At 52.6% G+C, this 19,950-nt stretch overlaps 2 protein-coding genes across 4 annotated transcripts; both read left to right on the forward strand.

The window, feature by feature from the left end:
- Nucleotides 1-324: 324 nt before the first annotated feature.
- TRIM47 (tripartite motif containing 47) lies at nucleotides 325-9,693 on the forward strand. The gene is made up of 6 exons (XM_063409683.1): nucleotides 325-1,070; nucleotides 2,760-2,855; nucleotides 3,402-3,632; nucleotides 4,192-4,405; nucleotides 5,054-5,110; nucleotides 6,209-9,693. The coding sequence occupies exons 1-6, from the start codon at nucleotides 363-365 to the stop codon at nucleotides 6,832-6,834; spliced, it is 1,932 nt and encodes a 643-aa protein (XP_063265753.1). The 5' UTR covers nucleotides 325-362; the 3' UTR covers nucleotides 6,835-9,693.
- A 1,622-nt stretch (nucleotides 9,694-11,315) lies between these two features.
- Nucleotides 11,316-19,047, forward strand: WBP2 (WW domain binding protein 2). Of its 3 annotated transcripts, none has more exons than XM_063409408.1 (8): nucleotides 11,316-11,441; nucleotides 13,068-13,176; nucleotides 13,709-13,844; nucleotides 15,370-15,462; nucleotides 15,678-15,794; nucleotides 16,003-16,119; nucleotides 17,217-17,293; nucleotides 17,474-19,047. In XM_063409408.1, the coding sequence occupies exons 1-8, from the start codon at nucleotides 11,383-11,385 to the stop codon at nucleotides 17,525-17,527; spliced, it is 762 nt and encodes a 253-aa protein (XP_063265478.1). In that variant the 5' UTR covers nucleotides 11,316-11,382; the 3' UTR covers nucleotides 17,528-19,047. The 3 variants fall into 3 exon arrangements, with proteins under 3 accessions (XP_063265478.1, XP_063265479.1, XP_063265480.1); XM_063409409.1 differs by having other exon boundaries at nucleotides 16,027-16,119; XM_063409410.1 differs by having other exon boundaries at nucleotides 11,334-11,446.
- The last annotated feature ends 903 nt before the right edge of the window (nucleotides 19,048-19,950 follow it).

Below are 19,950 nucleotides of genomic sequence, written 5' to 3' on the forward strand. Positions count from 1 at the left end.
ACTGGGGAGGGTCCAGATCCCGGTGGGACAGATCCTTTAGGAAGTGACAGACCCTGTGTGGAGGGCAGCACATCCTCAGCAGGGTGACATCCCCCTGGGGCTGATCTCCTCGAAAGCAGCAGATGGGAACAGATCCCATGTGGGGTGAGACCCTTCCCAGGAGGGCGGGTGCCTGTGACCAGGGGGGGTCACAGTGTCCCACTGTGGGTCAGCGCCCCGGGGACAGAGCAGCCCCCGCAGGCACGGCGGGGAGCGGAGCCCCGGCTGCGGTCAGGGGAGGCGGAGCGGGCGGGCGGGGCGCGGCTGCCGCCCGCCTCCGCCGGGGCTGGGACCGCGGCCGGGGCCGGTCGGGGCGTTCAGGGATGGATGCTGCGCCCGGGAGCGCCCCGCCGTCCTCCGCCGCGGCGTTGCGGCTGGCGCTGGCGGCTCCGGGGCTGCCCGAGGGCCCCCTCGGCTGCCCCATCTGCCTGGACGTGCTGCGGGACCCGGTGACGGTGCCGTGCGGACACAACTTCTGCCAGGGCTGCTTGCAGGAGCTCCGCCAGCGGCCAGGCCCCCCCGACGGCAGCGGGGCGGGCGGGGCCGCCCGCTGCCCGCTGTGCCAGGAGCCCGTCCCCGCGGCCCTGCGGCTCTGCAAGAACCGCGCCCTGTGCGAGCTCCTGCCGCTGCTGGCGGCCGCCACCGGCGCCTCGTCCCCGTCGTCCCCGGCCGCCGCGTCCCCGATGGCCCCGGGGGCCGAGGAGGAGGGCGCTGCGGCGGAGGAGGGAGCGGCGGTGCTGTGCGATGTGTGCCCGCCGGGGTCCCGCGTGGCGGCGGAGCGGTCGTGCCTGGTGTGCCTGGCGTCCTTCTGCGGGGCGCACCTGGAGCCGCACCGGCGCGCCCCGGCCTTCCGCGCACACCGCCTGGTGGCCCCGCTGCGCCGGCTGGAGGAGGGGCTGTGCCCCCGGCACCTGCAGCCCCTGGACGGCTTCTGCCGCACCGAGCAGAGCTGTGTCTGCGCCCGCTGCCGCGCCCACGAGCACCGCGCCCACGACGTGGTGCCCCTCGAGCAGGAGCGGGAGCACAAGCAGGTGCGCGGGGCGGGGACGGGCGGGTGGGACCCCGGTGCAGGGGTGTCGGGGTGTCGGGATGTCGGGGTGCTGTGAGGTGCGGCATCCCTCGGAGGGGTTCGTCCTGCACCCACGGGGAGCCCAGTCCGCACGTGGGGTGTGTGCAGGTGCAGCGCTGGTGGGATGCCGTGTGGGGGGATGCTGTACCCTCACCCCTCGGGGGATTCCACCCCAATATATGGACAGGGTGCTGCGCGATCAGGGAACCCCTGGAACTGGGACGGGATGGGCAGATGGGGACGGGTACCGAGGCAGAGCCGCTGCCCGGCATCGCGAGGGGAATCCTCCCTCTGCGGAGCCGAACTGGCAATCCCATGGGTGCAGGGCTGGGGCGAGGCTGCCTGGGACACCCCACAGCGGCCACCCCCGCGCTCCTGGGGCACCGTCGTCTCCGTCTCGTTCCCACAGCTCCGCCAAGGCGGCTTTTCTGGCCGCGCTGGCAGCCGGCCCGGCCGCCGCTCCCGCTCCCCCAGCCTTTTGTATCCTGCCGTTTTGGCAGCGGGGGTTTTTCCATCACTCCCATTCCCAGATGTGACTGAGTCACCTCCTAAACTCACACCCACGCGCCTTCCCAGGAGCCGGGGCTCCAACCCCAACGCGGTGCTGCCTCCCTGGGCACCGCTGCCTTGGAAGTCTGGGGCCTCTGTGGGGCTGCGGGCAGAGGGAACCCGTGAGGCTCACGGTGTGGTGGCATCTCGCACGGCCATGAGGCATTTGGAGACCTTGAGATAATTTGCCTTTTCCAAGGAGGAGCCCAGCCCCAAGCAACAGCCCCAAGCCAGCTCCCACTCCTAATGGACAACGAGGATTGCAGGAAAACCCTTTTATCGGCATTATTAGTCACGAGGTGCCTCAAAATAGAAAGTGTGCGTAATCCCAGCCCCGAGGAGTTGTCAGACCTCGGCAGGCGCTGCTTAATGTCGCCTGCACGGCCTCTGTGACTGCTCTCGGCCACCGCCCTCGGGCTGCGGGCTGGGATGGGGAAAGCACCTGTACCTGCTGCCCGGGCACACTGCAGGGAGCAGAGCCAGGGGCTGAGCAGCAGCAGGGAGCTGTGGTGGCTGGGCAGTGCCCTCCTGGCTCCCGAGGGACCCGTCCTCCCCCGTGATGGGCACTGGCTGAGCCAACAATAGCGTCTCAGGAAACGCCGTGTTCAGAAGGTGCTTCCTTTGCAGCCCGTGCTGCGGAGCTGGTTTGCTTTGCTCCTAAACAGAAACCTCCAGGAGACTCTGTGCTGAGTTTCTGAGTGCTCCAGGCCTGCGTTTCAGCTTCTGCACCAAACCCAGGTGGATTTTTCCCAGCCCTGGGTACTCGCTGAGAGCACTCGCTTAGCTGCAATCACTGTCTGATGGGTTTGCTTTCAAATTCCTGTTTTGTTTGGTTTCCGCTGGGACCAGGGTGGGGAATGTGGAGCTGGACATGACCCTTTAGTTTCCCTGAGCTCAGTGAGAAGAGATGTTTGCAGGTTGAATGTTGCAGGGAAGGAAAACAGGAAAGAGTTCAGGGTTCCTCTTGTATCCTTCACCCGCAGCGTGGTAGTGAGGTCACGGTCAGAGAGGGTCTGTGGGTTGAGCTTAGGGAGAGGCTGAGTGCCCTGTGGCTCCCACTGGGACTGGGGTAAAGCTCAGTGTTTGTCCTTCATGTCTGCAGGCCCAACAAGGCAAATTCCTCAGTGATGTGGAGAATGAACTGGAGGAGCTGGCAGTCACCATTGCCCAGGCCAAGAAGATGGTGGAGCTCATTAAGGTGACTCTGCAATGGCTTTGCTCTGCTAGTGCAGCTCTGCTGGGCTGGGGGTGCAGGAGAAGGGGCTGTGAGATTTTGGGGTGCCTGGGGTGTAGAGATGGTGCTCACAGGAGCACCAGGAAATGATGGTGATCCTGGCAGACATCCCTGAGGATTGTTTCTCCTCATCTCTGCTAACACTCATGGCATCTCTGGTTGCCTTTGTTTTTAACATGGAAGAAGGAACAGGGCAAGGGCCATGCCAGAGCATCCTCTGGCTCTTGCACCTTCTCTCCTCAGGCTCATGGGGGGGTTGTCCCCTTTGGCCCTTGTGCAAATATGTCACTTCCCTGCTTGGGGACACCAAATGTGGTGCAGCAGTAAGTGGCAGTGCCCAGCCAGGTCCCTTGACAGCTGCTCTGTGAAGTGATCTGGGTTTTTGGGTGAAGGGGTGATGGAATGTCAGGGGGATCCCACAGAGCTGAGAGCTGGGCTCTGTGCAGGGCACACGGGTGGTCCTCCTGCACCCTCACCTGTGGGACCTGGCCCCTCTCTCCCTGCTCTCAGGGTGCTGCCACGAAGGAGAGGGAGAGGGTCGAGAAGATCTTTGCAGAGGCCTCTCAGGTGCTGGCGACCTTCCAGAAGGAGGTGACAGGGTTCATCGAGGACGAGGAGCGCTCCATGCTGGGGGAGGCCGAGGCCGATCTCCGCTGGAAGGAGGAGAGGAGAGCCAAGCTGGCACAGTGCAAGCAAAACCTGGAGAACGTCCCCAGCACTGACACCATCTACTTCCTCCAGGTGGGAGGGGCAAGAAGGAGCTGACATTGTTGTATTTTGGGGTTTTGTCCCATTTCCCATGGAGCTGGGGGTCAGGAGCCCTGGGATGTGCAGGCTGCAGAGTCTCACTCCTGTTGGCACAGTCCTCTCCCCTCCCCTCTCACAGGGGGACCAAGATTTTCCCCTCCACTGCCACCACCCCTGTCCTGCCTGTGACAGGAGAGGCTGATGTGCTGCCCAGAGTGGGTACCTGGGTGTGGGGGAGAGCGAGAGTTTGGGGTGCCCCACTGCCTCTCCAGCATCCCCCCTCTCCCTGACAGCCCAGCAAGAGGAGACATTTTAGGCAGGAGATGCTGCTCCATGCAAGGTGGGCATGGTCTGAGTCCGGGTTTCAATGGGAGTGAAGAGAAGGTGCCAGGAACACGTGGCCGGGAAAGTGCTCTCCTCCCTTCTGCTGTCCTTGGGCCAAGTCCTGAGAGCTGCCAGATCCCAAATCCTCCAGGGCCGGGTGGGGTTGTGGAACAAGAGACAGCTTTGGCTTGTTTGAAACCTCCTGAAACTCTGTCTTTTTTTGGCTCAGGAATTTCAGGCCTTGAAAGTAGCCATGGAAGAAAACCTCTCTCCACCTCTGAGCTTCCAGAAAGAGCTGAACTTCACCAAGTGCACCCAAGCTGTGAGCACCATGAAGGATGTGCTGTCCACTGCCTGCAAAAACCAGTGGAACCACTTGCAGGGGAAAGGAACTGATGGATTGAATTCCCAGGAGACGGTGATCGTCCGGCCCCTCAGCCCAGGTAGTTCCCTGTCCCTTTTTCCCTTCCCTGCCTGGGTGGGAGGTGGCTGCAGGCTCATGGCCCCTGTGAGTGCTGGCCCCTGTCCTTCCAGCCCTGGAAGCTGCTCAGCACGGGTTCCCTGCACGTTGCACAATCCCTGTCTGGGCTTACGCCTCTTTGAGGTTTTGTGAATTTTTCCACAGAGACCGGAGAGGCAACAAACAGCCTGGGAGTTAGGCAGGGCCCTGTGGGAGAGGGCAAGGGGCCAAAGTGGCCTCCTGTGAAAGGGGACTCTTCTTCCCAGGACAGACAACCCTCCTCATGGGGCAGGCTGTGGGCTCCCAAACGTGCCAGGGTTAGAGAGCTGATGTGGCAGCTCTCTCCCATGCTGTCTCATCTAACCTGAGCTCTCTCCTTTCTCGTTTTCTTGGATGCCCATGGGAACTGCAGCTGGTTCCTTGCCCCGCTGCCCACCTCCTTGGGGTGACAAAAGTGATGCCTGTCCTTTCCTGTGTGGGAGCCACTGGGGATGTGCAGGGGCAGTGGGGATGCTGGGTGAGGCTGTGACAGCTCGGTGCCATCAGGGGCAGGGGACAATGCTCCAGTACCCCCCTTGCTGGTGGTTTGGCTCCTTTGCTGATGCAAACCCTTCTGTGCCTGTCTCCACAGCCGAAAACAAGTCCAGCAATCCTGCCTGCCTGGAGAACCGTGATTATTTCCTGAAATGTAAGCGGGGGACTTTTGCTTTGGAGGTTGTTGCTAAGGCCCTTCTTCCCTTCCCTCTCTCCTTCCCGCCCGCCCGGCAGCGCTGATCCAGCAGAGGAAATGCTGCTTGGCTAACAGGGGAGCCTCCTGGCTGTCCTGACAACAAGCATAGCCTGGCTAGGTGATGTTTTTTTTCCCTTCTCTGTGGTTCTGCTGGCCCAGCTCTCCCAGGGGGGCTGCAGGCGTCCTCTGTAATTCCGGCTGCCTTCCAGCCCTTGGCAAATTGAATCCTCTTTAAATTAGATCAGAGTTTGTGCATTTGCCTTGTTTGCTACAGGACCTTGGGCTGGTGAGAGTTGTCTGCAGCAGCAGAATGATAGGGATCACTCAGTGGTGGAGCAGAGTGGGGCAGGAGAGGCTGAGGCTGGAGGATGGAGGGCTGGGCTTGAGCTCCCACACCCCACCTGTGTGTCCCCAGTCTTACAGGGGATATGGGGTTACCTGACATGTCCATAGGGGACAAGATTTGCCTCAGTGGCACAGAGCAGCAAAGCTGAGGCTCAAGGAGGATGTGCTCTTCTGCTGTCAGGCTGGGACATGCCATGGTTTAGACTGCAGTGCAGTTGATAGTGATCCATGTCCAGGGTTGTTCCCTGGAAGAATTTTCTTTGGGATCCATCAGGGGTTCTCACATGGATCATGGTCCCATTTGCTGGGGGCTGCCTGTTTATAGCTGTGGCTTACCTGGCTGTTCTCTCTTCTTGGGGTCTCTCTCAGCTGCATTCATCCGTGGTTACCTGAAATGTGCTTTTATGTGAAATTTTCTTACCACCAGTCTGTCAGGTGGATTCTCCAGTGTCTGGTATCACGGTTGAGCTCATCAGTCAGTCCCTGTGCTCTCTCCTCTGCCCAGTTACCTGTATTCATCCTGCTTACGGGAGTATCAGCTCTTTCAGCCTTTCATCCTCATTGACTGAAATTTGCCATGGGACTTAAAAGCAAGGGGACAGAGTGATGGGAAAGCTCAGAAAGAATCACGCTCATCATCAAAGGCTGGGGCAGGGAGGATTTCCTCTCATTTCCCTCTGCATGCTCACTTCTCCCTCTCGCCCCACACAGTTGCCTTCATCATCGACCTGGACAGTGACACAGCTGACAAGTTCATCCAGCTCTTTGGCACCAAGGGGGCCAAACGGGTGCTGTGCCCCATCCCCTACCCGGAGAGCCCCACCCGCTTCATCAACTGCGAGCAGGTGCTGGGCTTGAACCTCATGAACAGGGGCAACTATTACTGGGAGGTGGAGCTGATCGACGGCTGGGTGAGCATCGGGGTCATCGCCGAGGACTTTGACCCGCAGGAGGCCTACAACCACGGCCGCCTGGGCAGGAACGACAGGTCCTGCTGCCTGCAGTGGAACGGCCAGAACTACGTGGCCTGGTTTGGTGGCTTCGAGTGCACCATCCAGCAGCCCTTCTTCCACACCATCGGCGTCTTCCTGGAGTATTCAGAAAAGGCTTTGACCTTCTACGGCGTCAAGGACTCCAAAATGACCTGCCTGCAGCAGCTCAAGGTGTCTCCTCCTGCCAAGGGGAAGCTCGACCCGTTCCAGAACAAGATCAACCGGCAGTTTGCCTCTCTTTTCTCGTGCAAGCTGAAGCCAGCCTTTTTCCTGGAGAGCGTGGACGCCCACCTGCAGATCGGGCCGCTGAAGAAGGATTGTGTGTCGGTGCTGAAGCGCCGGTGACTGCCCGGGCAGAGGGGCAGGGGCAGACCCACAGCAGCCTCTCCTGTAGGTTATTGCCACCTCTCCTTGGTAGCCCTGTCTGTCTGTGGCAGCCCTCCCTCCTTTCTGCACTGCTGGGGACGCAGGGCTGGGTGAAGCCTCTGATGGGCAGGACGGGGCTGGATCCGAGTGCCGGCTCTGCCCCGGGTGAGCTCGGGCGAGTCCCTGTGCTGCTCCCTGCCCCTCGGCTTCCCTTTCTGGACATCAGGGACTGCGACAGCCTTTCTTGGTAAAGTGTGCTGCTCACAAGTGCCACACGGATTTGGAGCTGTGCCTTGGCCACCCGCCCAGTCCCTCTCCTTCACCTCTGCTTGCTCTGCCCTGGCAGCTTGTGCAGATGCTTTGTGCCTTATCTCAGGATCTGTTGCTGATGCTTTTTTAAGTGCTGTCTCATCCTCTGCGTGCTCCTCACGAAGTGCCTTTGGTGGAGCGAGCCCTGTGTGGACCAGGTGAAGCCCCGAGGCAGTCGTGGTCATTCCCTAGTGCCACATCACTGCCGTGCCCTGGCGTGGGAGAGGTGGTGCCCCAGGGAGAGGGATGTGGAGGAGCCTGGCTGGGTGCTGGGGTGATGCTGGGGTGATGCAGCCCCTCTCCTTGCAGGGCTGTCCACCCATTAGTGCTGCAAATGTGAAACAAGGATCTCTGCCCAACTGGGAAAGGGAGAAACCTCCTGGTGAGAAACAGCACCACTGAGCTGAGAATCTGCCCCTTAGCTCAGAGATTTGTAAGTGACAGAGGTGCTGTGAATATGTCCCAGAGATAAATGGTCTGGTTTAGTGTTCTAGGACAGCTGTGAGTGCCTCGATCAAGGTGAAGCATTAGTCAGCTACTAAATGACCCTTTAGACTCTGGGAATAAGTAACAATTAACAAAAACTACTCTCAAGCGAGAGGGAACACTGTTTTCCTTCAGGAAAGGTGGAAACTCGAGGCTGGGAGACAAAACTGCCAGTTCACATGTCCTAAGGGAGCTTTTTCAGAAGGTAAACACAGAAATACTGCCTGTGAGGGTGGCACAGAGCAGCCCCTGTCTCAGCACAGCGTGCCTTTCCACAAGTTTATTTTTTCTGGGGTTATTTTGCTACCTACCTCCCAAAGCTTGCTTTACAGAACCCTGGTGCTGTGTAATGTACACCTGGAGAGAAAATACAGAGGCTCAGATTCTTCACTGGCATGAGTGAGTCAGGGATGATGCAACAACCGTCAGCAGGGATAATAAACAGCCCATTTAGCTAAATATATGAGATATATTTTTTTCCCCAAAGGATAAGCTGGAAATCATAGTGCTGTATTCAAATGGAGCCAAGGGGAAAATGTGAACGTGAATAAAAGGCACGCACAAAGCTGGGAGGTTTGAAGTTAAAGCCACAGTTTGAAGTAATACCACATTTACATGCTGAGGCTCAAAGAGCTCCTTTACTGTGACTCCTTTGCCAGCACTACCAATTTCTGCTGGCACAGAAAGAGCTGCCAGTGCCCTGAAAATTAGGATATTTGAGTGGATGAAGGGTCTGAACGCAGCCACCCCTTCCCCAGGGCAAGGCTGGTGAGTAAGTTTGGGAATGGGCTTGCTGGGATCTGACTGCAAATTCCTTTTCTTCCTCCTCCTTCTCCTCCTCCTCCCCTGCATGAGGTGACTCCTAAACTGCTGCAAGCAGTGGGAAAAGGAACAGTAGGGCTTCCAGAGTGAAATCTTCAGCTGAAATCTTGGCCTTTCCTGGCTGGTGGGAATGCTGCCCAGACTTCTGTCCGCATGGGAATTCATTCCCTGCATCCTGAGCTCCAAGCCCTCTTTGTTTGGCCGGCGCCAGCGGCCCCTGCAGAGCTCAGTCCTTGCACGAGATGTCAGCAGTGACACAGAGCAGGCGTCTCTGCTGCCCTGAGCACAGGGAGAGGACAGAACGTGGTGTCAGGAATTCCTGATGGATTGAGAAGGGTAGAGCTGTGCCACAGCCCGTGCCCGGTCACATCCTGGGAGGACAAGGAAGGGAAGGAACCTTCATCTCTGCAGGAAGAGACCTCCCCTAAATCTGCCCCCCATATCTCATTTATTCAGGCTAGACTCCCACGGTTTGCAGCCAGGAGTTTTGCCAGAGTAAACACAGCAGATCTGGGTCTTTGCCCTGTTTCAGATTGATTGCTCAAAGGGGAAACCCACGCTGGAGCCACGCATCCCTCCCTTCCCCACTTCCCCAGTGCCCAGACACAAACCTCTGACCTCCCTCAGGGCTTGGGAGGCTCGGAGGGATCCTCTCTTTCCACCCCATCCCCACGTGGGAGCAGCTCAGGAGGCTGCAGGGGGCTCTGGGCACGATGCTTTGGATGGGTTCTGGATGCAGCTGCATGGAGTGTCTGGGGGCTCCCGTGGATGCGCCGCAGTTGGGAAGGGCTGCCCAACCCTCTCTTTCCTGCTGCTTGCTTTTATTGGGAGTGCTAAAACCCCTCCTGGTTTAGGGATGATTTACAACAGGAGAAACCCCCTCGGGAGCTGGGTCAGAGTTTGCTCTGTCAGTAATTTGGGCTGTGAACTGGAAGGATCAGGGAATGTGCCCTGCGCCAGCTCTGGATCCCTGATTTTGCTGTAAACAAAGGGTTAAATGCAGGGTGAGATGAGTTGAGATTAATCGATAGCACTTGGCAATTTAAACAGCCTTTCCTTGTTCCCTTGGGTTATTTCTGCTGTCACAGAGTGTTCCTCTTTTTAATTAGGATTTTTTTTAAATACAGTAACTGTAGGGTGTTTTACAGTGTGTGAAAAAACTAACTGAATAATATAATGGTGTTAGAGATTATGATTTGACCATTAAATACGATACAGTCATTGCCCTGGGTTGTCTTTTCTTTAAATTCCAAACCATTAGAGTTGTCCCATTATCTCATGTTTATTTTTCTGTGTCCTGTACATCTGACATAAAATAACACCGATTTTGTTTTCCAAGTGTGTCCAAGGGAATTCTGCCACATACACATTTTTATTGCAAAAGGAGCGGAAGAACTTTAAAATCCAGTAATAATTGTCAGCCCTGGGCAATTCAAAACAATGAATTGTCTCAGTTCTCCCTTCTATGTCTGTCCTCATCCTACAAATAAAAAAGATTATCAGATTAGGTATTTTTTGCTTAATGTTTTCAAGTTTTAGAGTATAAATTTCCAAGGTTTTCTCTGTGATGAGGAGGTCTAGAGCTTCACACACACACTGGCAATTACAGCAGCATCTTTTTTAAGTGAAGGCTGCTTTTCTGAATCCCAAATGTCAGCTGGAGTTAGCATAAAAATGTTATTTGGTGAGCCTTAGTTCATGCGAGGTGCCAATGCTCCATCTGGGCGTTTCAGTAGAAGCCGAGTGGATTCTGCTCCTGACTTTAATAGGAGAAGAATCAGAACTGTTTGTTATGGCTGTTTCTTAAAAGGGAAACTTACTGCTTATTGAAAAAGCGGATATGAAAAGTACAAACTTGTTCTTTTCTTGCCAAGAAACCGTACAGATTATGTCACTGCATTTATTTAAATCTGCTTTCCATTATGTCGTTTTTCTGCTTTCCCCCCCCACCCGCATCTGGTTCTCAGGCACTCAGACAGGACTGGGCTGCAAATCCAGGGAATGGCTCGGATCCATCTAAAAAGAGAAAATAGAGATAATACATGTTCTTATTTATATATTATTGATACACAGCAGCCAGTTACTGACCTGAGGGAGCCCTTCAAACAGCGATTAGTTTTGCAGGGTTCCTATTTTAACTGAAGTTATGCAATCATTATTATTTTTAAATTCCTCCTACTTGCACACCTGGAGGCAAGAGTTCAGACCCTTCCTGCAGATCTGCAGATGCCACAGCTATTTTCTTGCTCCCGGATTCCTGACAGACAGACACACAGACACGGTCCTGGCGTGTTTACAGGGCAACGGGTTAGTCCTTCTAGTTTAACACACTTCAATATAAAGGGGTAATTGTTTAGATGTGCTTAATTCCATCACTGAAAGCAGCCAGGATAACAGGATCAAAAAATCTGTTTGCAAGTGTGTGAAACAGGAAACGCAGATTAAGTGGGGATTTTAAAAATCGTTGGAAATGAAGCATCTTCGCTGTTTAAGGGGCTAAACCTCATTTCATGTGCAGAACCGCCAGATATCCGGGATTATTTTTATTTTACTCCACGAAACAGCACATACACGGTGCCAGGCGGGGAAGGCGGGGGGATATCATGGCGGCCAGCCTACAACTCCCAGCATGCACCGCGTGGCCGACACGGAGGGTGTTAATACCGTGCATGGACGGACTACAGCTCCCGGAATGCACCGCGCGGGCAAACGGCACAGCGCTAACGTGGGGAGGGCTGGACTACAACTCCCAGCAAGCACCGCTCGAAGAACTCGAAGTAACCAACTCCATTGCTGGGGATGACTACAACTCCCAGCACACCCCTCGGCCCCATTGACGGCAGCACTTTTTGCCGCGCAGGCGCAGAGCGGGGTCGATGCTGTGAGGAGGAGGAGGCGGAGGAGGCGGCGATGGCGCTCAACAAGAACCACTCGGAGGGCGGCGGCGTCATCGTTAACAACAGCGAGAAGTGAGGTGCTATCCCCTTCTCCCCTCCTCCCGGCATCGGGAGCCGGGGGATTGCGGCGAGTTGCCTTCTCCCCACGCCCTCCTCCTGCCTTCCCCCTCAGGGGGAGCGGTTGTGTGGGTCATGGGGGGCGTGCTGAGGGGGCGAGGCGGGTAAAGGGGGTGGTTTAACCCTCTCGGTGCTGGCGTTGCTCGTCCTCCCTTCATCCCCCCCTACGGCTTAGGGGCTGTATGTATCGCCCTTCCCCAGGGCCTGTGCGGGGGGAGCTCTGCTGGGCTTCAGCCGCGGGCCCTGCCCCTCCACACCGCTTCCCTCAGCATCCAGCCTGTCCCCAGCCTGCTGCTGGCTCTTGCTGCTGTGCCCAGCCTCTCCCCCGAGGGCTCAGGAGGGCTGGCAGAGCTCAGCACCCTCCCAGGTGATGTGGCCTGGACCCAGGCCTCCCCCGGGGCTGCCTCGGCTCAGAGGCTGCCCGCTGTGCTGTGCCGCGTTCTGGAGCACAGCCCTGTCCGTGTGTGCGGGACGGAGCAGCAGTGTTGGAAAAGGTGCTGGGATATAACCATGGAAACGGCAAGCTGCACAGAGCTGCCTCTGTCTGCATGGCAGAGCGCTGTCCGCGCCGCTGTCTGCCAGCGTGGGTCTGACGTGGCACTCATCTGCTCCGGGGACAAAGGAGTGCTTCATCCTCCAGCTTTCCACGGGGCCACTTAAACACTGGTGCAGGAATTCTGTGCCTCACTTCCACTTGGGATGTGGCCTTGCTCAGAAGGTTTTAGTAAGATCAGCTCAGGTACTTAAATTTGCGTTTCCTGAGATAACTGCAGCAGCTGGAGGCGTTGCTGTTCCCAGCTGTCAGCCTGCCTGTCCCAGGGTTGATCCAGCTGAGGTGCTGCAGCCTGAGCAGAGTTTGTCCCACTGCCCCTCCTGAGCTGTTCCTGCAGGGACAGGTATTTACTGGCAGATGACTGAGGATGGAAGCACGTCAGCTGCCAAAGATAGAGGTGGTGGAGATTTCTGCAGCTTTAGGGATTAGAGTCCCTAATGTGGGTGCTGTAATGTCAATGCAAGTTACCTGCTGTGTCCATGCAAAGGTTTTAATCAGGTCAGTTTGGAACTGAGAATTGAGGAATCAGTGCAGACAACACAAGTTAATGAAGTCTTGTGGCAAGGAAGGGGAGTTCCTCTGGGTCACATTTTTGTGTCAGAGGTGCTTGAGCTGTGGTGAGACCTTCAAGAGCTGTGTTGCATAAGCTAGGCTGAGCAGTTTCTTCTTCTGCAGTCCTTCCTCTGCCATGTTACTTGTGGACAACTGAATTAGGGAACTGATCCAGCAGAAATGCAAAACAATTAAAAAAAAAAAGGCTTGAGATTTTGATCAGCTCAGTTGACTGGGGTTGTGCAGACAGCAGGAGCTGTGTCAGCACACTCGGAAGGGAACAAGCAGCCAGTGCTACTTCAGTTGCTGCTGCTGCCAACAACAACAACAAAAAGGGCAAACCAGAGCTGATCTTGCCTGCTCGTCATCTCCATCAGTGCTGAGGTTACAGGTGGTTTGGTAGGTCAGTAAGGTTGTGTGTATGCTGCACTCCTGCCTGGAGCTGTGACTGCTGTGTGTTCTGTCACTGTCTGCAGTGTTTTGATGACCTATGACCATGTGGAAATCACCTTCAGCGATCTGGAGCCGATGCCAGAGGCCTTCAAGGGCACCAAGAAAGGGAGCGTTTTCCTGACTCCCTACCGGGTAAGGGGAAAGGCTTTGTCTTGTCTAAGGAGATAACAGCCCTGGAGGCTGTATTTAAATGTCCTCAATGCATAAAAGTCAGGATAATCTACCCCTGCTTGAAGTGTGGCTCATCCTCTCCCTCTGGGAAGCATTATGAATTCATGGCATATCCCATCTATTTGTCAACAGATAACAAATCTGATTAGTTTTTGTACAGGCGGCTGTTTAGTCCATCAGGCATCCTCAAACTAGAAATTAGCAGTGGTCTGGAAATGCTGAATGGAACAGCACAGCTACTAAATCACAGCTGTGTGGAGCAGCAGGCTCTCTGGAAGCTGGGAGGAGCATTATCTGAGCAAGGGACTTCTGGAAGGCTTTAGTACCTTGAGGATTTGGTTTACCCCTGTGGCCCTTGTGTGTATTTTTTGGCTTGTGGAACTGGTGATGTGGGAGGGAGTTTCAGTCCATGGAGAACTCTGTTCATATAATAAATCAGGGCTGTGTTTCCTGTTTGTTTTGAATGGCTCTTGTAACGTTATTTTCTTTCCAGGTTATCTTTGTGTCGAAGGGGAAGGATGCCATGCAGTCATTTGTGATGCCCTTTTATTTGTTGAAGGATTGTGAGATTAAGCAGCCAGTGTTTGGAGCAAATTACATCAAGGGCACAGTGAAAGCAGAGGCAGGAGGTTGGTATCACAAAGTGTCTGTTCTGTGTCTCAGTTCAGCTGCTCAATTCATAGCAACATCCTGGCTAACCAAACCTTGACACTGTCCAAATGGGCTTTTACACCCCTGCAAAAACCTGTTTCTTTCACTGGCAGATAAAAATATTCCCCTTTCCAGCTCCCTGTTCAGCTACCGTGAGCAGATGTTCTCTGCAACCCATCTCACTGCTGCCCTCTGCAAAATATAAAGTTCAATCAAACAAGTGATCTCAGCAAACAAACATCAGAGTGGAGTCAGCAGGAACTCTTTGGATGTAATTTTGTTTGGTCACTTGGGATCACCTGTCCCACCTGCATCCAGCTTCTCCTGTGCCAAAACCTCAGATCCTCTCTGGCTCTGGGTTCAGGTGCAGTCCCCAGAGCACCTTCTCTGTTGTGTTTCTTGTGCAGTTCCAGGACAGCTGTGCTCTTGCTGTAGTGCGTCCTGGCAGTGAAAAGGGCACTTGGAAGGGAATAGACTGTCTTGAAATCAGGGAATTTCAGGAGCTGTTTCACATTAAGCTCAATGAGAAGGCTGTGGCAGACATTTTCAAGAATAATTTTGGTTTTGAATGGTTTTTTTACCAAAGGCACAAGCGTTCAGCAAACTTTCATCCCCAGCTGGATTCAGTTGTGGCACAGAAATCACAGCACGGGGTGTAGGAGCCTCCAGCTGGAGTCCTGAAATCAGCACTGGAGCTTCTGAGTGGGACCATCCAGCATGAGAGGGAGCCTGAGCATTAATGACAAACCAAACTGTGTGAAAGGCAAAAGGCTTTACCTAACCCTTTGTGAATTTTCCCCAGAGGCCATCTCTTTTAATGATGATGTTGTCTTAACAGCCATGAGAGTCTGGTTTAGCTTAAAAGGCTCTTTAATCTGCTTGTTTCTGTTTTGGCACAGCTTCTGCTTTGATGCTTCCTTGGGCTCCGGACTGTGCATGCTTTTCTTTTTTATACTGTAATGTGAGATGGCACTAATTTTATTTGTTTTCTAATTATTATTTATCCTGACTTGAAATATCTTCCATGGGCTGTAATGCATTTATGTGGACCATGTTTTTCATTAAACTCTTTGCTTTGTTGGGCACTCTGACTCCCAAACTCGTTTGGAGCTGACAGTTAGGTGTAGTTGCAAAGGCTTTTTAGCAAACGGGATTAACAAAATCCCTGTCTTCTGCACTAATCTCATCCAAAGCAAGAGCAAATCCAGCACTCCTGATAGCTTGGCCTGTGACAGCTCCTGTGGCAACAGCCACAACTCCAGAAAGCTTTTGAGGCTCTCCCTCATGAATTTTTCTGCTTCAGGTGTCTCTTGACCTGACAATACCCCAGAGTGAATTTTTCTGATGATACCATAATTCTGCCTCTTCCTCTCCTTTTTTTTTTTAATTTGGATTTTTGAGATAAGCTCTTTAAAGAATTATATACAGAGCATCTGTAGATGCAGCAAGTAACCTAAATAGCACGAAAATGGCTTCTCCTCAGTGCTGTCTTTCCTCCCTCAGGTGGCTGGGAAGGATCTGCCACATTCAAGATGACCTTTTCAGCTGGGGGTGCAATTGAGTTTGGGCAGCGAATGCTGCAGGTGGCATCACAAGGTATGGAAGTTTGGGGGAGTCTGGCAGAGTTCTGTTGTTTCAGGAGCTCTTGCCTGAAGCTTGCTTTAAAAAATACTTTTCTCACATCCAGTGAACAGCAGATTTATTGGGTGACACTTGTTTTTCTGATAAGGACTCTCTAAGTCTGTTGGAATTCTTGGCCTGCATTTGAGCAGGCTTGATGTTCTGATGAGCTCTTTCCTTTGCTTTTCCAGTCTCCAGAGGTGAAATACCCAGTGGAGCTTATGGCTATTCCTACATGCCAAATGGATCCTATGCTTTTGCACCACCTGCAGCTAACGGGGGCTATCCATACCCACCTCCTCCTCCAAGTAAGCCTGGAAACTGAGGGATTATTCCAGTGAGTTAAGAGTTAAAATAGGGAAAAAGGGCAAGAAACACAGATTTTACACAGTATTTTCATGATGGCTTGTGTAGCTTTTGTTCCTGAGCTTAATTCTGTTTGCCTTGGCTTCTTTTGGTTGATAACTCCACGCAGAGGAGTGAAGTCTCTTGCTGTGTGATCTCTTTTCCTGACAGATTTTTATCCTGGTCCTCCTGCAGCAGATGGGAGCTACATGCAGCTCCCACCCCCACCATACCCAGGGCCCATGGAGCCCCATGTCAGTGGCCCAGACCTGCCCTCCACTCCTGCAGGTAAGGAGCGTGTCCAGGTGAATGAACTCACAACAGTTCCACTAGGAATTAAACAGAGTTTGTTTCTTGTCTTTTGGGGAACTTGGAAGCTCTACTTAGAAGCTGAAATTTGTTTAGAAAAGGGATTAGGGAGCTCCCCTAATCTCCAGCCTTGTATATCCAACTCAGTCTGGAGTCCAGCCCGATTCTGTCCAGGGCAGACACCATCAGTAGGCATTTTACAGATGGATTTAGTCTTCTTTTGGCAGAAAAAATACAGTTTGTGATTCTCCTGTGGTGGTAATCTTGCCCTAATAATGGATGAATACAAGGAAACTGATGGTGAAATGTGTTTGTGGTCCATTTGAGTTCACAACTGTGGCTTTGGTGGTATTTGCTTCCCCTTCCCCTGTTTCACTCTTAATGCGATTGGTTTTGCTGAAACAATCTGGAACAGGGTAAGAGATGATGGAAAGGAGCTGGGGAAATATCAGCCTCATTTTTCCCTCATTTGGGATTTATTGAAGTCAATAAAAAGCTATTGTGGTTGTGTACAGCCATAGATTTCTTGTAGGTAAGAGTATTTGGATAAGGGTTTAACTTTTCAGTTTGAATAAACAACCATTCATCTTTGAACTATTATTTGGAAAGTGGGACTGCTCTTGAGGGTTGTACAAGATTTTTGTGTTCTGCAGAAATGGAGGATCTGGATTATCCTCATCAATTTCCATCTTTAATACACAAATCCCCCGAGCTGCTGCACATTTTGCTGATTTTTATTTTGCCTGTTGATTTCTCTCCCAGGAAGGATGGTTTGTTCACTGCCTGTCTATAAAGGGTATTGCCTGTATTTAGGCAAGGCAGTAGCAAGCATTTATTTATGGCTGACATGCAAGTCCCAGGTGACATTTCCAAACTCAGTCTTCCTCTGTTTCACTGGGAATTGACAATTCTGTGGTAACTGGGAGAGATAATGCTCTATTGTTTGTTGTAGCTGTTTTGCAACTTGAGCACTGGTCCTAGGGTGCTCTGTTAGTGACTCTCATGGCCAGGAGTTCTTGTTTTACTGCAAGAGTGCTCTGTGTGTCCCTAACCTGTCCCTTCTGTCCCTGTGACAGCTGAAGCCAAGGCTGCTGAAGCTGCTGCCAGTGCTTACTACAGCCCAGGCAACCCCCACAACGTCTACATGCCCACGGTGAGTCCCTGCTGCTCTGGGGCTGAGGGGAGCCCACGTCTGTGTCTGCTACATCTTCTCTCAGTGCCACAGCAAAGCTGGTCTGAACTGATGTTGGTGTCTTGGGTTTTGTGGGGGGCTTTGAGTTTAATATTTTATTCTTAGCCATGCACTGATGTCCTTTTGTCATCTTTGTTGCAGGACCAGCCACCCCCTCCTCCATACTTCCCACCAGAGGACAAGAAAAACCAATAAGCTGACACAGAACTTCTCCACGACTCTTTGCTTTCTTTTTTTTCCATTTTGGCAGAATTCTGGGGCACAGTCCCTAGCACTGAGAAGCAGAGCCTTCCCCCAGGGCACACTGCTCCCAGGGGCTCTAGGAGTAGGTCTGTGCAGAGCAGGGGGAGGGATTTTGGCAGCCCTGGGTCACCTGTGGAGCTCTGAGGCTTTGCTGTCCTGCAGCATTCCCTCCTCCCTGTGCAGCATCGCCACACCCGGGGGTTCTCTTCATCTCTGACTGCTTCCCCTAGCTCTGCTTCTTTTGATACTTAAATTACACCTCTTTAGAGTCAGCATCTGCTCTAAATTGTTAACTAATGTGATCATGACATGGAAATAAGGCTCTTGGGGGTGGGAGGTGTCTTGAATTAACCTTAGTGTGCATCTAAGAGCATCTCTGGACACAGGGGTGCCTCTGGTTATTCTTTTTAATCCAGAGTGTCACATCCAACTCTGTGCTCTTGAGAAAGGACTTCAAAGGCAGCCTTTGGGATCTCAAAGGAAATACACACCTATGACATTTCCAGTTATATTCAGCTTTCTTGGGTTTCTTTTTTTTTATTTTAATCGAAGTCATTCCTGACAATCATAGCAAATAATCTGGAAGCCCTTCAAATTTCCATGCTGCTCACCATGTATGACAATGCTGACCAGCTCCCCTTCCTCAGACATGCTGCTCCTCACAGGGTTCTCCAGTAGCATCTGACCAGTTTAGATCCCATGGGAACACTAATACTTCTGCAGTCTCTGTTTTCCAGTTAGATAGGTGAGTTCACTAAGTCCTGAACATTCTCCTCATAGTCTGTCACTCACTTATGTTTCTCCTTTGTTGTAACACAAGTTACTCTTTTTGGCCAGTGGAGCATTTTCCTGCTGTGATTTACCTGGTGAATTAACAGCTAATGGGCAGAAAGCAGTTGCTTTACTTCTGCCCTGGAAGCACTTGAGAGAATATGCAAAACATTGGAATAAGCTGTGAGTGTTGTTTATTGCTGTTTGTGTTCCTGGTCCAGCTGTGAATTCCGAACGTGGACTCCTCATAGCACTGATTCCTTGGTCTCAATAGCAACAACTCCAGTGCAGAACCTCTGCAGGACTGATCAGAATCTGGCTGTGAAACTTTTGCATTGTACAAAGCTTTGCACAAGTCACACTTCACTGACTTCTGACAGCTGAGAGACAAAACCCTTCCCAGCAAAGTGTGACACAAGATCCTGTGCTAGGGAACTGCTGAGACTTGCTGCATGCAGCCTGCTCGGAGAGAAAAAAGGTCCACCTCTTGTTTTCTTTTTCTTTGAGTTTAGCTGATTAATGAAATTGCTACTGTTTGTGCACTGACTTTTCTAAAATTGCTACTGCAGTGATGTAAAGAAATGATTATTTAAAAAAAATATTTATTTTGAAAGCGTTTGATTAATATATTAATGTGAAATGACTTTTGAATGCAGATTTGTTTTGCCAAGACTGTGAAGTAAAGAGAAATCAGCTCAAAACTTGGGATGTTTGTGTGTGAATGGGTAAACTTCTGGTGAGTTGGTAGCTTTGGATGCAGAGAGGAGGAATTAGAAGCAAAATCACTTGGCTCTTCACTGGTGACATCAGCTGCTTGATTTCTCTTGGGTGACTTTGTGAATGAAAAGATGTTAAAATGTTTCAGCAAACTCCCATTTCGCAGTTCCTGTTGGAAGCTGGTGCAGCAGCTGCTTCACCCAGATGTGTCACCAGGTTGTTTTTCCAGACCAATCGTCCTCATAAAAGTTACAACCTGTTTACTATTTTACATTGCAAGAACTAGCTCAGCAATGCAGCATAATTAGTGCTTCTAAAATATGTCTCTAATTAGAAGCAAGCCACAATTTTATCCTTTTTTTTCCCTTTAAGAGTGCTGAGGTGCCTGGGTGGTTGTGCCCAGTGAGGTCGGAGCGGTGTCAGCTGTGCTCCCCCTGTGCTCGTGTCCCTGGAAAAGGCAGGAGCTGTGCTCCAGCAGCGGTGCCAGAGCTGTTCCTCCCTCTGTGCTGAGCCAGGAGTGCCCACCTCATTGGGCAGGGCAGGACAGGAGTGTTCCAGGTGGGATCAGGTGCTGCTCAGTCTCCCTGGCTCACACAGACACTGTCAAACAGGAGGTACCCAGAAACTCCAGGGATCATCCAAACCTTGCTTGGTCTCATTCCTCTTCCCAGCTGCTCCTGTGGCTGCCTTCATTCTCTTGAGTTCCCTGACCAGCCAGCAGGGACATCTTCAGGATTCTGCTCCTTTTTACATCCCTTTTGCCTCTCATGGCTGTTTGCATTTTAAGCCTGGCTGAGCCACTTGGGTTTGTTTAGTGTAGAAGAGGTGGCTGAAGGAGGAAAGCATTGAGGTAAAATTTTACAGACTAGTAGGAGCTGAATAAATTC

The sequence above is a fragment of the Prinia subflava genome, chromosome 12 (genome assembly GCF_021018805.1).
Source record: "Prinia subflava isolate CZ2003 ecotype Zambia chromosome 12, Cam_Psub_1.2, whole genome shotgun sequence".
Lineage (NCBI taxonomy): Eukaryota > Metazoa > Chordata > Aves > Passeriformes > Cisticolidae > Prinia > Prinia subflava.

What these genes read in the sequence shown, in the direction of transcription:
- TRIM47 (XM_063409683.1), top strand. Translation starts at nt 363, where the DNA reads ATGGATGCTGCGCCCGGGAGCGCCCCGCCGTCCTCCGCCGCGGCGTTG. An exon ending in AGGAGCGGGAGCACAAGCAG is followed by an intron (nt 1,071 to 2,759) that starts GTGCGCGGGGCG and finishes TCATGTCTGCAG; the next exon opens with GCCCAACAAGGCAAATTCCT. An exon ending in CGTCCGGCCCCTCAGCCCAG is followed by an intron (nt 4,406 to 5,053) that starts GTAGTTCCCTGT and finishes CTGTCTCCACAG; the next exon opens with CCGAAAACAAGTCCAGCAAT.
- WBP2 (XM_063409408.1), top strand. Translation starts at nt 11,383, where the DNA reads ATGGCGCTCAACAAGAACCACTCGGAGGGCGGCGGCGTCATCGTTAAC. An exon ending in GCTGCAGGTGGCATCACAAG is followed by an intron (nt 15,463 to 15,677) that starts GTATGGAAGTTT and finishes TTGCTTTTCCAG; the next exon opens with TCTCCAGAGGTGAAATACCC. An exon ending in ACAACGTCTACATGCCCACG is followed by an intron (nt 17,294 to 17,473) that starts GTGAGTCCCTGC and finishes TCTTTGTTGCAG; the next exon opens with GACCAGCCACCCCCTCCTCC.